Genomic DNA, 15,236 nt, shown 5'->3' with positions numbered 1-15,236 from the left:
GCTTTGGCATCTCTGCTTTGGGACACTGGGGCTGGACCCACCAGCCGCGTGCCTTACTGTCAATCCTCAGGTCTCTCTGTTAAGATGACTCCTGCAGCTCTTCCTTCCCCAGTGGGCCCTGACTGACACGGCCTCACCGGCTGGAGGCAGCAGGTAAGGCAGCCCCTGGATAGGCCCCACAGCCTCGGTGCTGGTGAGGGTAGATAAGAGCAGGCCACGGGGTGGGTTCCGCACCCTGGGGAGGCTCTGAGGGCGGGGGCTGGATGCGGGGCGCTTACCTGTTGGGGCACTGGGATGTTGGTGAGCTGGAGGGGTGACACGTGGCCCGGCTTGGCCTGCACGCTCGTCTGGACCAGCAGCCGCTGTGGGGGAAGGAGGAAGGACCTGAGCCACGCTGGCTTCCCCGGGGAGGCCCGGCCCGGGGCGGGGAGGGGGGGGGATTTGTTGGGGCGGCAGCAGTGAACATCTTGATAAGAACAGGTGAGCAGATGGTTCGGGCAGCAGGACCAGGGGGGAAGCAAGGTACCCATGGCCACAGCCTCGCTGCCCCCCTCAGGTGCCCTCTCTACACACCCCTGGGGGAGGGGTGTGTGTCCTACCTGCTGGGTGCCCTGCACCTGCTGCACCACCTGAGTGGGGACTCCGGTCTGGCTGGCCGTGGAGCCCGGGCTGGTCTCTGACACAGTCTCGCTGGCCCGCATGGCACCTTCTGTAGGGAAAGGTCACCAGGTCAGCTCTGCCTGCTGCCACTGCCCCCACCCTGAGCCTGAGCCCGCTGGGATGCGACGATGCAGCCTGAAGCCAGCTCTGGGTGGGGCTAGGCTCTCCAAGAATCCTGCCTGGCCCCTGGTCAGCCCCAACACTGCCCATTGGGGTGGGCTGGGGGCCCCAAGGGCCTATAATCCCTAACACCCAGAAGCAGCCCCCCTCCTCACCCCTACCCTCACTGTCCCGAAGTCAGACCAGAAGTGGTGACTGAGAAGCCATGATGCAGCGGAGGCTCGGAGGGATGGACCCCTCTGCCCAACAGGCAGGACTGTGGACCGTGACTGACCCCGCCCCCCGCCCCCTCCAGGTCCCACAGCCTTGCAAGGCGTCGGGGCCACCTTCCTTGAAATGACCCCTGGCCTCCCAGGGATGGAAGCTGGTCAGAGAAGTCGCCCAGAAGGTCTCACGGGCCTGCGGCCAAACGCCCCCTCCCTCTCCACTGTCCCTGCTTCCCGGTCCTCACTGGGGTGGGAGGGGGGGCAGAGGGCTTGGAGCTGGGCAGGCGGGTACTCACGTTGACAGGCAGCCAAGAAGAGGCAATCATAGAACATGGTGCCCACCTGCCCCACCGCCCCGTCTGTCCCGGGGAGCCTGCCCAGCACTCCTCGCCCACCTCTTGGGGAACAGCAGGCTGTGTGGGCGGCTTTATACCTGCAACCTTGGGGAGCTAATCCCCCCAGTGGATGCAGAGTTCCTGGCTGTCCTCTTGGGATAAACACACTTCCCTCCCAGCGGGCAGAGCCTGAGTGGGGCCTTCGCGGGGCTGGGGCCACTCTGTGGGGTCAGGAGGGAGGCTGGTACCCAGAGATGTTATCAGGAAGGCACAGGTCGAGTTTCATGCACATCTCGCTAAGTGACTAACAGGGGAGCTGGGGGGGAGGGAGGGGCGTGGAGCACGAGTGTCCCTGAGAGGCACTGGTTGGGAGACCCTCACCCCAGCTGGGACACAATCCGCCCCACCCCCTCTGTGTCGCCTGGTTGCTCCCAGCAGTTTCAGTTGTGGGGTAGGGCTGGGGGCACACATGCGCCTGCCCTTCCTCCAGTGTGCTGCCAGAAGGAGCCAAGGTCCCAGTCCCATCCCCTGGGAGCCCTCTGGTGGGATTGGAGGGCAGTGGGCAAGGAATAATAAGAGTAACTATAGCATTTCCGGTGCCCCAGGCACTGCAGTAGGGTCTTCCTGGGCAGCTGGAAATGGAAAGAACTTTTATTACCTCTGTTTTTAGAGAGGGCAACAGAGACCGGAAGAGAGGAAGTAAGTTGTCCGAGGTCGCCCAGCCAGGAACTGGCAGACCAGAACACAGGCTCGTGTCTGTGCCCACATGAATGTCACACCATGTGTGGAACCCAGAGTCAAGGGTCAGGCCCAGGCTGAGGGCTCAAAGGCAGTGGTGTGCAGACTCAGGCATGCAGGTACCGGAGGACAGTGAGCCGGAGGCCTATGGGGACACCACAAGGCCCAGAGCATCCCTTTGGGGCTCAGCTTCCAAAGCGGGGAGCTGGGCCTCAGCTGCTGTGGGGAGACATGGAGAAGGGCCTGGCCGGGACAGAAAGGTCACCCCAGGTAGAAGCAAGGACCTCAGGGGCCAAGTCTGTGGCAGAGCACATGAATGTATATATGTTGGGTGTGGGGGAGTGGTAGCCAGATGTGGGGCGGACAGTGGAACCGCAGGCCTGCTTGGCCAGCTGCCTCTGCAACCAATTCCAGGGGGCACCAATTCCTATGTTTTGCTGGAATTGTCCCTTGCATCTATTGTACTTAGGCTTCCCTGAATGGTAAAAGAGGAGGCCCTCACTGAGCTGGCCCGCTGGGAGGAACCTGAGAAAGCCCCAAGTCACGTGAGGGGCCCGGCACACCTGGGTGTCCATGAGGCACAGGAAGCCAGGCACAGCCCAAGGGATAGTGCCTGACAGAGGAGGCCCGTGGCAGGTTTAGCCTGGCTCAGGGTGGGCAGCGAATGGGGGGCTGGCCCCAGCCACCTCCTAGGCCCTGGTGCTTTGATGAAAGTGCCAAGGCTGATCCTTAAGCGGGACCCTGAGCAGTTGGAGGCCTGGGGACTTGCTGAGATCAAGCATCTGCCTGGGACAGGGAAGCCCTGGGAAGCAGTGTTGGCCATCTCCTGCCTCTGGGGTAGCCCTCAAGGCCGGAATCCCCATCTTTGCCAGGCCAGGAGGGCATGCCGGGCAGGTGAGGTTCCAGAGTCTACTCTTTGGACAAGGGGCTTCCTGTGTGTGAGCCCCTGTCTGCCTGTAGCCAGGGCAGGCTCCCTACCATTGTGTCTAGCCTTGGCTCTGTGTGTGTGTGTGTGTGTGTGTGTGTGTGTGTGTGTGTGTGTGTTTATGTGTGCGTAGGGGGTCACTGAGTCCGCGAGCATCTGCATCTGTCTGCAAACTCCATTCTGGGCATATGCACCAGACCAGAGAGGGCCCCGCTGTCTCAAGTCTCCAGTCAGGAAGCGGCAGCTGATTTCCTGTCCCTCAATCTGATGAGTGTCTCTTCCTCCCTGGGCCTTGCACTTCCTCACTGAGACCTACTCATGCCTCAAATGTCACGAGCTACTTGGGGGAAGACGGAGGGAAACCTGAGAGGCTCGACTCCAAGCTGGGTCCCAGTTCACCACGGACAACAGATGGGGCAGTCATGGCCCTCTCCCTCCTGATCCTTTGCTCCCATCCTGCCGATGATTTCAGTCAAAGGTTCTTTGGGGGGGCCTGTGGACTCCTGCTGCCCCCAGTGTCCTGAGTCCCTTGTCTGCCCTGACCTCGGTTTCCCCATCTATGCTTGGGGACACTAACACCTTCCATGTCCCTCTCCTGGACACAAGTCTTGCTGGACTCCCAAGGACTCCAAGTCAGAAGCAGGGAGGAGAGGCTGGACATGGTCCCTCCTGCAGCCCAGCCCTATCCCCTTCCACAGGCTCACTTTCACTTTCCTAGGGACAGCTGGCGGGACCCACAATGCCCTCCTTCCACCCGGGTTTCGCGTGAGAGTCCGGTTGCCTCTGAGGCCAGGGATTTATGGATCTAGAGGGCTGTTCCTAAGCCGGGACATTGGCGCTTCCCTCCCATCACCTCCAAAGTCACCTTAGGGCGGAGCTTGCAAGGATCGGGTTAGTTGTGCTGCTCCTGGCTGGCTTCCAGCCTAGGCTCCAGGTCTGCGTCCAGGGCCCCTCCCTGCCTCCTCCCTGCCACTCCCTGGGTCCCTGCTCAGCTCAGATTGCTTCTGGCTCTGGAGGAACCCCAGGCACCTTGCTGCAGCCTTTGCTGGTGTCAGTTACACCCCCACCTCCACCCCTAGGACTGGCTCACGTGGCCCAAAGGCCACCCTTAGATAAAAGGGACACTAAAACTGGGAGAGGGTTATGGAGGAACCCTAGGAAATCACGGCAAGGGGATGGGGGCGGGGTGAACGGAGCAGCACAAGTTCAGTGACAGGGCGCAACCCAACCTCCTCTTAGAACAAATCAAGGAAGCGTTGCCCAGTAAGCCTTCCGGGGACAGGCTTGCTCCTGGCAGAACTGGGAGCAGAAGGGAAATGAAATTCCCCAGGACCACTGTGAAAGACAATTAAGCCACTGCCTGACCAAAGAAGGGAGGCTAAGATTCACGCCAACAGCCATTCACGCCAACACTGCAACCCGTCCACACTGAGTGCCCCACAGCAAGATGGGGGGATCAGGAGAGGAGGGAAACAAAGGCTTTGACCTGTAAGCACCAGGGACTCCCTGGGGGAGTGCCGGGAGGAGCTGGAGAAGACAAGGGGAAGAGAGGAGGTAGGCTGGGCCTTGGGGTGTTCTGGGGTCTGGAGATGTGCATCCATCCCAGACCCTTGTTCTGGGGACCCTGGACACCTGAAGCAGCAAAAGCCAGCACTCAGGAGGTTCAGGGCCAGTAGGATGCCCTGTAGGCTACGCAAAGTCCTCGAGCGGTGACAGGCAAGCCCTCCTACCTGCTCTTGGCTGCCCAGGGGCTGATGGGGTATGAGGGCTGAGCTGGGTCAGGCCAGCATTCACGAGGGATGAAGCACCAGAAGGTCTGGGATGGGAGCGCTCCCGGCAGAGGGCAAGGTGAGTGCAAAGGCCCAGAGGCGAACTAAGCCTGGAAGGTTTGAGGAGCCACAGGAAGACCAGTGGGGCTGAAGCAGGTATGCTAGGGGGCAGGTTAGTACCAGGTAGGGCTGGGTGGCCAGCAGGCCTTGAAGGCCAGAGTCAGGAGGTTGGACGCTTGTCAGCAGGGGCACGGGGAGTGTGGGGCTTTTTAAGCCCCTTCCTGTGAGCCACAGGGGGCCAGGTCTCCTAGGGCCAAGAAAGGCCAGGCCAAGGTTTCTCAGAGAGTGCCCCCAGGGCCACCTGCCTTGGAATAATCTGGGTTGAGCTGGGACATGATGGGACCTAATCAACAGCTGGCAAGAGGCTCCCTCTGGTTGCTGTGGGGGGAGGACTGTGAAGGGTATGAGCAGAGGCTGGACCAGGGTAGGGGGCCGTGGAGGTGGGAGAGGGGTGGGTTCTGGCTGCATTTAGGAGGTGGAGCCAAGAGATCTTGCTTGCTCAAGGGTGGGTAAGACAGGGGACTTCCTTGGCGGTCCAGTGGTTAAGACCCTGCGCTCCCACTGCAGGGGCAAGGGTTCGATCCCCGGTCAGGGAACTAAGATCCCACATGCCGCACCGTGTGGCCAGAAAAAAAAAAAAGGATGGGTAAGACAGGAATCAAGGCTGACCCAGACCTGGGGGTGATATTTACTAGGACAAGGAAGTCTCAGTGGAGGCCAGATTTGAAGAAGGAAAAAAATCCAGACTTCTATTTGGCCATGCTGGTTTGAGAGGTCCCTTTGCTGGCTCACAGGTAGCTAGGGCTCAGGGCTGAGGCCCAGGATGCAGACCTCAATGTGGCACTGCCAGCATAAGAGGTGGCATCGGAAGCTGAGACGCTGGACAAGGCCACCACGAAGGGAGAATCACTGGAGCACAGAGGAGGCCTCAGGCCTGATGAGGTCATTGCTGACAAAGTCAGGGAGATGAGGAGGAAGGAGGGAGGTGGGCAGAGACCAGGGCAGGAGGGCATCTCTGGGAGGAGGGGGACCAGTGTGTCAGGCGCTACCCAGAGGCCAAGGAAGAGAAGAACAGAGAGTGACCAGTGGATCGACCAGATAGGGGCCATGGGTGACCCTGCCTAGGACTATGGGCAGGGAAGGTGCAGGTGGCTGAGGTGAGGGAGAAGAGACTAAGGAAGGGAGGATGAATCCTTTGAGGAATTCTAACTTAAAGGGAAGAGAATCGGGCAGCAGCTGAAGGGGGTGCAGGGCCTGGGGGGCCCGGTTAAAATGGGAGCTGTTGCATCTTTTCATGCAGGTGGAAAAGATCAGCAAGAGAGGGACCAAGTGAAGAGGCCGGGATGGCAGAAGCAAGTCTTGGAGGGGGCAGCCTGGAACAGGCAGGGGGCCGATTCACCCTTCCAGAAGCAGATGGAGCCCGGGTGCTGGGAGGCTGGCTGGGTGGGAGAAGGGGTCCTTCTGGTCATGTGATGATGCCTTGTCCCCAGTGAGGTCAGTAGCAGGGTCAGGGGTCAAGAGCACAGAGTGAGAGGGAGGTGACAGAGGTGAGAGATGGGGGAGTGGGTTTCTCGGACAGTGAGGCGTATGCTGGCTAGGAAAGTTATCAGGATCCCTGTGCAGCGCCAAGAACCCCCTGGAGATCTGTGGCCCGGTGACCCTGCCCACGTCCTTGGCCTGGCCTCGCTCTGCACTCAGCTGACTCTCGCGTGCCATCCCTCCACACCAGTCTGTGTGTTAAAGAGTCACTGTCCTGAGCCCCTGCGTGCCCCACCCCCTGGCCCTCCTTGGGGACCCCGACACAGCCAGGAGCCTCCAGGATGCTGTCGGGGCCCAGCTGCTTCTGTCCTGGTCCTATGGGGCCATGTCAACTGCCACAAATTTTGACTCTTTATTGTCCTATGGTCCTAAACGCAGTCTTGACCTGCTCCTTCCGCAGCCTGCCAGGATGCCCTTAGGATCCCCACCACTTCCTTGTCCACTCTGGGAGGACCAGGGCCAGCCTCAACCTGAGGTTTCGCTGCATCCTCCCCTCTACGCAGAGCACGTCAGAAACCACTAATGACGCCGAGCCCTGTTCAGAGCTCCCCATTCTCCCTTAGGGGAGAGACTGCCTGTCATGACCCTGTGCTCCCACTTCCCTCTGCTCAGCCCATCCCCATTCTAGAATAAGCGGGCATGGGGAAGATGCTCTAGGCAGGAACCATGGGTGCCATGACCCAAGCTTCCTGGTCATTTGCTCCACAGCCTCAAGGGGCGGCCACAGTGACAAACAGGAGCCCTTGGCCACATCACATGCTCACGAACTCGCCCAGCCAAGAGCCCCGCTTGGCCTGAGGCTTGCCAAAAATGAAATGGGAGGGGAGGGGAAGTGGTCCCTCCAGGCCGCCCAGCGGACCTCCCTGAACTGCCACAGGGAGCACCTCACACGCAGCCCCTGAGCGCTCGAAGCTGCTACGATCCCTCTACGGATGATGGCCGTGCGCTCACCCTCCATCTCCAGCAGGCGTTTGCAAATTAACTCCACTGCCCAATCCTTTCTTCAAGTGACACCTTACTTGAGGATAGAGACAGAAACAGCTCTAAGAGCTGCCCCGGTGGGGAGGAGTTTGGGGGCACAGAGGCCTCGCTGCTTGGTCTGACTACTCCTTCCCCAGAGGCACCCCCCAGATCCCACCGGGGAACCCCAGAGAGTTTAAAAGCTGCCCTCCTGGTAACAGGCATAATAAGTGACAATGGGAGGGCGCCAGGGTGCCCCCACATCCAGGATGCTAGGCTCCCGAAAACTCCCTTTGGGGTTGTTCACTGAGCGCCCTGGCTCTGAGCACGTGTCCACTTACCGGAGACGGTGACCACGATGTACTGCTGGGACGCCGGGGATGGGGCGGGTGTGCCGGCCGGTTGCGAGGGCGTGGGGGTGGCCGGGAGCTCTGTCACGTACTGCTTCTGGCCGCCCGGTGGCTGTGCCTGAGGCTGCGGACTCTGCAGCTCGGTGACATACTGGGGCTGGGGGGTGGCGGTGGTGGCAGGGGGCTGGGGGGGCTGGGGTGCTGCTGAGGGTGGTGGTGGCGGTGGCTGGGGCTGGGCCTGTGGAGGGGCCTGTGGCGGCTGGGATGGTTGCGGGGCTGCCTGTAGCTCAGTAACGTACGCCTGTGTTGCCATGCCAACAGTGGGGAAAATGATAATAAATAAGGCTTTTCTTTTTTTTTTTTTTTTTTTTTTGCTTGCTTGGGAAGAAAGGTGGGGCGGGGAGAAGAGGAGGAAAAAAAAAAGAAGGAAAAACAAGAATTAATCTACAGGCAGAGGAAACCAGGGACAGCTCCTGGCTCCCTAGAGACACATTTGGGTTCATCAGTAACTTAATTAAATCCCGAGGCTGGTGGCAAGATATAACGAATCCATCACTGCAGGGCAACTGAGTATGGACCGGAGCTGGTCTGCCCTCTTCCACTCATCCCTGCCCAGGATTCCTGCCTTCTCCCTTCTTAGGCCCCAGCGCCTGGGGAACCCCTGTGCTGGAAGAGCTCCGGCTCTCACCCAAAAACAAATAGTACAGTTCTCCTGAGGGCTCCTGCAGGCTGGGCACTGTGCTGAGTGCTTTCTTTACATTACTTAATTTTAATTTTTTTTTTCTTGGCCACGCCACGTGGCACGTGGGATCTTAGTACCCTGACCAGGGTTGAACCCGCGCCCCCTGTAGTGAAAGCGTGGAGTCTTAACCACTGGACTGCCACGCCAGGGAAGTCCCTACATGACTTTTTTTTTTTTTTTTAAAGCTTGTGGTTTTCTTTTTTTTTAAATTAATTAATTTATTTTTGGCTGCACTGGGTCTTCATTGCTGCACACAGGCTTTCTCTAGTTGTGGCGAGCGGTGCCGGGCTTCTCATTGCGGTGGAGCAGGGGCTCTAGGTGCGCTGGCTTCAGTAGTTGCGGCACGCGGGCTCAGTAGCTGTGGCTCGCAGGCTCTAGAGCGCAGGCTCAGTAGTTGTGGCGCATGGGCTTAGTTGCTCCGCGGCATGTGGGATCTTCCCAGACCAGGGCTCGAACCTGTGTCCCCTGCACTGGCAGGCAGATTCTTAACCACTGCACCACCAGGGAAGTCCCCCTACATTACTTAATTTAAAACTTTGCAACAATCACATCTGAATTTGGGTTCCTTCTGCCAGAGGAGGAGCTGAGGCTCAGAGAGGCTGAGATTGCCCCAGGCCACACAGCAGGGAAGTGGCAGGACTGAGTCTGAACCCTGGGCATTCTAAGCACTTGACTAGGTGGCTAATTGCCAGAAAGGAAAGTCATGGGAAAAGCTATCTCCCAGCCAACCTGTGCCAGTTCCCTACTTGCCTGCCATCTGGGCTTGGATTCTTGGCTGAGTATCATTCCCAGTGGGGTGCCAGACACAGGGAAGCTGTTTGAGTCCAAAAAGCCTCCTGAGCTGCTTGCTGCCACAGAAGTGAGGGCAGTTATGGGTGGTGACACCAGATGTGAGCTCCTCAAGGAAAGTGGCCTTCTAGGGCCAGGGGCAGCTGGACTGGGAACAGGTCCTGGCCACAGGGCAGGCCCAGCAGCCGCCGCTGACCTCAGAATGGGGCCCACCTGACCAGGCAGAGGCAGCTTTTGTGGTTGCTAAAAGGTTGTGGTCCCTCTCCCAGGAGCTGGGTGAGGCACATGGTCTCTCTTGCCAAGGGGGAATGGGCCCTGGTTCAGGTCCAGGGGAGTTGTTCTGGGCTTTCCCACTGGGCAGGACGGAAGGGTGGCCTGCCAGGGACTCAGGCAGCAGGGGGAGCTTGCCCACCGGGAGAGGGAAGAGGCTACTGCCTGCCATGCACACAGAGAAGACATCTTCCCCCAGCCCCTGCCCTTCCCAAACTCTTTTCTGCCAGCATTAGAGAGGCCCACATCCTCAGGTCTCCTCATACTACTGGGTCCAAACTCTGGCCCAGATCAGGTGCTCAAGTCACTGCAGCTGATCAGCACCTGTCTGCCCAGTGTCAGACCCACCTCCACATGAACCCTGGCCTGTCTCTTAATTCATAAACATGTAACTGACTTTCCTCTGGGTCTCAGTTTTCCCATCTGTCACCTGGGGATGATGAGAACACCTGATTCATAAGGCTGTTGTAAAGATCCAATGTGATCAGCTCAGCACCCAATAAGCACTGAGAAGTGGAAGTTGCTATTATTATTGTTCATTCAACAAACATCCATGCCAGTTGGGGCTGGAAGGGGGAGAGAGACACAATCCTCAAGCTCTTGGAAAGAGGTGCCAAGGGGGACTCTGCCTCTGGTGTTCATCAGCCTCACCGGGGGAGTTAGTTAAAGGCAGGTTCCTAGGCCCCACTGCCAGAGTCTGGGATGACCCTGGAGTCTACTGTTTGAGCTAGTCCCCTGGATGATTCAGAGGCAGGTGGTACTGGGGGCACTGAGAAACCCTGGCCTGGACTTTCCCAGCCCTAGGAGAGCTGGCCCCTAGGGGCCCCTCCCACCACAAAAGGGCTTTAAAAGCTCCACACTTGGGCTTCCCTGGTGGCGCAGTGGTTGAGAATCTGCCTGCCAATGCAGGGGACACGGGTTCGAGCCCTGGTCTGGGAAGATCCCACATGCCGCGGAGCAACTAGGCCCGTGAGCCACAACTACTGAGCCTGCGCATCTGGAGCCTGTGCTCCGCAACAAGAGAGGCCGCGATAGTGAGAGGCCCGCGCACCGCGATGAAGAGTGGCCCCCGCTTGCCGCAACTAGAGAAAGCCCTCGCACAGAAACGAAGACCGAACACAGCCAAAAATAAATAAATAAATAAATAAATAAAAGCTCCACACTTGCTGGTGCTTTCTCCTCCTCGAGGTGCCAACCCTGCAGGCCTCCTCCCTTCCCCTCAGGGGCAGGGGGAGGTGGTGATGAGACAACTGAAAGGCTGAGCTCAAAAAGGGGAAGGGGAGATGGATAAAACAGTTAAACCAACTTGTCTATTGGAGACCTTCTCAGCACTGTCATTGTTAGTCTCCAGTAACAATGATACAGAATGACATATTTCCCATAATTATTTCACCAGGGAACCCTCTTTTTTTTGCCATTTGTGGAAGACTAGGTTCAGCAGAGTTCTGTAGGGTGTTCCCTAGAGAGGAATAAGTCACAAATATTTATATAGGATGAGGCATTCCCCGGCTATCTGAGCATTACTCAGCAAATCTGTTCCTTAGCAAAGAAACTGCCAAAAAAAAGCACCAATGGCTGCACCTATCTTCAAAGCCAACACCTGTTTTTGGAGAATGTTTGAATCAATTCTTTAGGTCAGGGGCTGGCAAATTTCTGTGAAGTCAACATTTTTGGCTTTGAAGGCAGACAGCCTATTGCAATGACTCAACTTTGCCACTGGAGTATTAAAGTAGCCATGGACAATATGTAAACAAGCAGGTGTGGCTGGGTGCCAATAAAAGTTTATTTCTAGACACTTAGATTTGAATTTTCATAATTTTCACATATCATGATATATTAATCATGTCACAAAATATCATTCTTAAAAATGTAAAAATCAGTCTTAGCTCACAGGCCATATAAAACAGGTGAAGGCTGTAGTTTGCCAACTGTTCTAGATGCCAGATACTTAACTGAATGGTTTACATCTTGGACAAGGCCCTCCCAAGGAAATGGAAAGAAAACCTCACTTCCCTCACTTTGGGGGAATGGGGAAATTACATATAATAATGTGTGTTTCCTTCATCCTCTATATCCAGTTTTTTGGGGGTTTTTTGTGTTTTTTTTGGCTGCACCACGTAGCTTGTAGGATCTTAGTTCCCCAACCAGGGCTTAAACCCGGGCCCCGGCAGTGAAAGCACGGAGTCCTCACCACTAGACTGCCAGGGAATTCCCTAGCCAGTTAGTTTTTAAGACTTGTCAATAATTCCTCCAAAATAGATCCTAAGGCTGGGCATTTCCCTCCATCTTTATCAATACCATGCTAGTCTGGGCTACCATCATCTCTTGCCTGGACCCTCTCATCACTGGCTCCTGGCTTTACGCTTGCCTGTATAGTCTATAAGATCCTTTGAAAACACAAACCCTATCGTGTCACTTCTCTATTGAGAAGGCTCCAAGGCTCCCCATCACAGAGAATAAAATCCAGAGCCCTCCCCGTGACCCACAGGGCCCTGTGGGATCTGGCCCTTTCCAGTCCCCTTTCTCACTCTGAATGTTCTAGCCAGAATGTGGCTTCCCAAATGCTCCAGGCCTCCTCCTGCCTCAGGACCTTTGCACCAGCTCTTCCATCTACTGGCATGCTCTCCTCGCCTCCACCTGCTGGCTCCTTATCACTCATGTCCTAGTTCATATGCCACCTTCTCAGGTCTCAGGTAACCCCCTTCCAAGCCCTCCGGAGTACATACTCCTGTTTTATTTTTTTCCTGGCCCTGTATCCTGTTTATTTTCTTCTTCCCTCCACGACCAGAAAGGTAAGCTTTCCCCAGGGGTGGAGATGTGACCTGCCTTGCCCATGACTCTATCCCCAGCTACTAAAACACTGACAAGCACACAGCTGGGGCTCAACTTTTACTGTCAAATGAGTGTCCACAATGCTGGGAACACACTGCTAGTGACTGTCAAAAGCCGGTTCAAATCTAGCAACTGGTAAGACCTTGTGAAAAAGTTACTGCCTCCTGCCAGCAGCAAGCTTGTGCTACAGGGGCAGGTGATGCCTCCTGGTCCAGAACAGGCCCCTTAGGCCAGGAAGACTATGCGCTGTGTGGGTGCTATCTGGAAGCCGTGTCCCTAGTAGGTGGTGATGGGGAGGGGGTGGATCCTGCCTAGCCTATCCCCTGTCTTCAGCCCCAAAATGCTGGGGCGTGTGGCAGGAAGGGGAGGGAGAGACCCTTAGCTCCAGAGACACCCTTCCCAGGTCCCCACCTTTCCCATGATACCCACAGCTCCAGCTCATCCAGCTGCCTCCCGGTGGGTTGGGTCTGAGCCTGGGCCCAGGGAAAAATTTTCTTCCTGGCTACCCTCCTAAAGCTGGAGAAGGGCCTTAGGAGAGTGACACTGTCCCACTAGAAACTAGAGTCCTAGCACTCAGCTTCCCGGGATCCCAGTCATCGGCCCACACAGCAAGTGAGTCAAGCTTTAAAGCCACTAGGCTGTCACCCGATTCAAAATGATAAAAATAAATGCGAATGGTATAATTCCAAAGGCTGAGCAGGAAGCAACAACCATCATAATAACAGTAGCAGCCAACACAGTTTGAGCAATTACTATGTATTTGATGCTCAACATGTATTCTTTTATGGGATCCACAGCATAGTAATATGAGATTAAAATCATTACCAAGGATCACTGTCCCTAGTTTAGATGGGAAGAAACTAAGGTCCAGAGAAGTTAAGTTACTTGCCCAGGAGCATACAGCTAGAAAGCAGTTGTTTGTTTCAAGGACAAGTGACCAAAGCCAGTGTTCCCTTCAGGAGTCTAATAGCCCCTCTGGGCTTGGGCCTTTCAAATGCATAAGATATAAGAAGGGGGAGGGGCAGTTAACAAGACTAGATCACTTTCTGCTCAGAGCTCGCCTTTCTAATAGGTGCCGATGACCTGGCAACTTGGTTATTTCTAGATTTTAGAAATATTTCCCAGATCAGGTTATTTCCTGACCTGGGAAAAGTCCCTGGAGAAGTGACACCCCCAAGCCTTATCTCAAATTCTTGAGGGAAGGCTTTGGGAGAACCTGAAACGTTCCTTCTCCCTGAAGTTTACTAATTGATTTTAAAAGAAAACGGCTGCAGCATGCACTCGGCTCTGCTGATGCCAAGCTCCAAAGCAAGACAGAGAATAAGCACAGTGGACTTGGCCCAGCTGCTATTTAAAAAAAAAAAAAAAAAAAAAAAAAAATCTTCCCCAAGCTGGCAGATCTTGTCTCCCGGCAAAGCAGTCACTCAGATTCTCCTCTAACAAACGTGGAACACTTCCCGTTCCCTCTGACCTCGGTGTCCCGGCTCCCTGCCCACGTGGCTCTGGAAGCTGGTACCTCCTCAGTGACATGTGACCCAGTTGACACCAACTTGACTGACACAAAAACATGTGTCTAGCCAAGAGAAGCAGCGTCATAAACTTCCTCAGGCGCCCTTTACTCCATCATTTACTTCCTTCCCCAAAGGAAGACCAGAATGGGCAGAACAGCTAGGAATGGTCCCATCTCCAGGAACAAGCCCCCTGCCCAGGGACAAGATGAGATCTTAGATCTTAGAGCTGCCCACATAGAAGCAATCAAGTTTCTGTTCTTCTAACTCAGTCACCCAAGATCACTCCTCTCTGCCATGGGCTTCACTTTCTGCGAACCAAATCGTCCAGACTAAAGCCATACCTCTACCCACAGCTTCATGAAATTGTCTACCTTCACCTCTTCTCAGAGAGAAGGCAGATGTAGGAGCGAACAGCAATGTTGAAATCAAGACTAACAGTTAATCTATAAAAAAATTCAGAAAAAGTAAATAGGAGTAAAAAGTTCAAGAATGAGCCCTAGAGAAATTCCTGAAAGGAATTAGGAGTCCCTGAAATGCAAAAAAGAGGCGATGGCAGTGATTCTCCCCACTTTACAGGATAGAAAACTGAGGCCACACATGTGGTAGACAGAGTCCTGGCAGGTTCTAAAGTGACAAGGCACAGGTGACCTCCATCGCTTAGGGGAGCAGGAATGCCTAGGCGGCAGCTGCCCCACCCGGTTCCCGGGACACCGGCCGGTCCCGCCCACACCTTATGATCTGGCCCCGCCCACCCACTTCGGTCCCGCCTCGCCCCTCCCTCGTTCCCATTGGCCCAGCCCTCCCAGTCCCGCCCCCTTGTGCCTCCCAACATATAAAAGCCCCCCGCCCCGGCTGGCCGACCTACCTCCACTCGCCGTCTGCCTGCGAGCGCCCGCCCCTCGCGGGGGCCGGGCTGCGGGGCCCGGGGGCGGGTGGTGTAGCCCCAGCCGGGCCCCAGCCCCCTCCCCCACGGCCCCGACAGTCGCCGCCGCCATTTTGACCGCTCGCCCCTTCCCCCAAGATTATGATTACAGCGACACCCGCCGCCCGGGCATCGCTGTCCTCCCCGGCCCGGACCGCCACCCTGGGGCCGCACGGGTTACCTCGGCTTCTCCCTACTTCTGTCCGCGGAAGGGCTTTCCACAGGTCTCGGAGGCGATGTTGGGAGGGGGACAGAACGTGCCGGGGTCCCCAGGCCGGGCCGGGGGGGTGGGGTGGGGGTCGGCCGGTCGGTTGTTGTTGTTGACTCGCGTTGCCGGGTTGCTTGGTCGCCACGACTACCGTGGCTATGGCGCCTCCGTTTCCCTCACCGGGGCAACTGTTGCTACCCACCCTACTTACGTCACGCGCCAGGGGCGGGGTCCAGGGTGATTGGCGGCACTGGGAAAAGTGATTGGACGGCGCCAGGCCCTGCCGCTAAGCTATTGGCT

The 15,236-nt window shown here is 56.5% G+C and overlaps 1 protein-coding gene across 3 annotated transcripts in view; it reads right to left on the bottom strand.

Annotated features, from left to right (window-relative positions):
- The window catches only part of RFX1 (regulatory factor X1), a 31,910-nt gene extending 16,779 nt beyond the window's left edge, over positions 1 to 15,131 (bottom strand). For 2 of the 3 annotated variants that reach the window (XM_082456690.1, XM_082456691.1), the window contains exons 1-3: positions 7,654 to 10,904; positions 600 to 709; positions 279 to 362 (exon numbers count right to left, since the gene is read on the bottom strand). In XM_082456690.1, the coding sequence (XP_082312816.1) occupies positions 279 to 362; positions 600 to 709; positions 7,654 to 7,975 (516 nt within the window). In that variant the 5' untranslated portion in view covers positions 7,976 to 10,904. Of the gene's footprint in view, positions 1 to 278; positions 363 to 599; positions 710 to 7,653; positions 10,905 to 14,909 lie in introns of those variants that run through there. The other variant, XM_082456689.1, reaches the window with a different exon arrangement.
- Between the last annotated feature and the right edge of the window lie 105 nt (positions 15,132 to 15,236).

This window comes from Balaenoptera physalus (assembly GCF_965194825.1).
Source record: "Balaenoptera physalus genome assembly, chromosome: 3".
In the NCBI taxonomy this organism is placed as follows: Eukaryota; Metazoa; Chordata; class Mammalia; order Artiodactyla; family Balaenopteridae; genus Balaenoptera; species Balaenoptera physalus.
The sequence above is the reverse complement of the archived record's forward strand: the minus strand, read 5'-3'. Positions and strand labels throughout refer to the sequence as shown.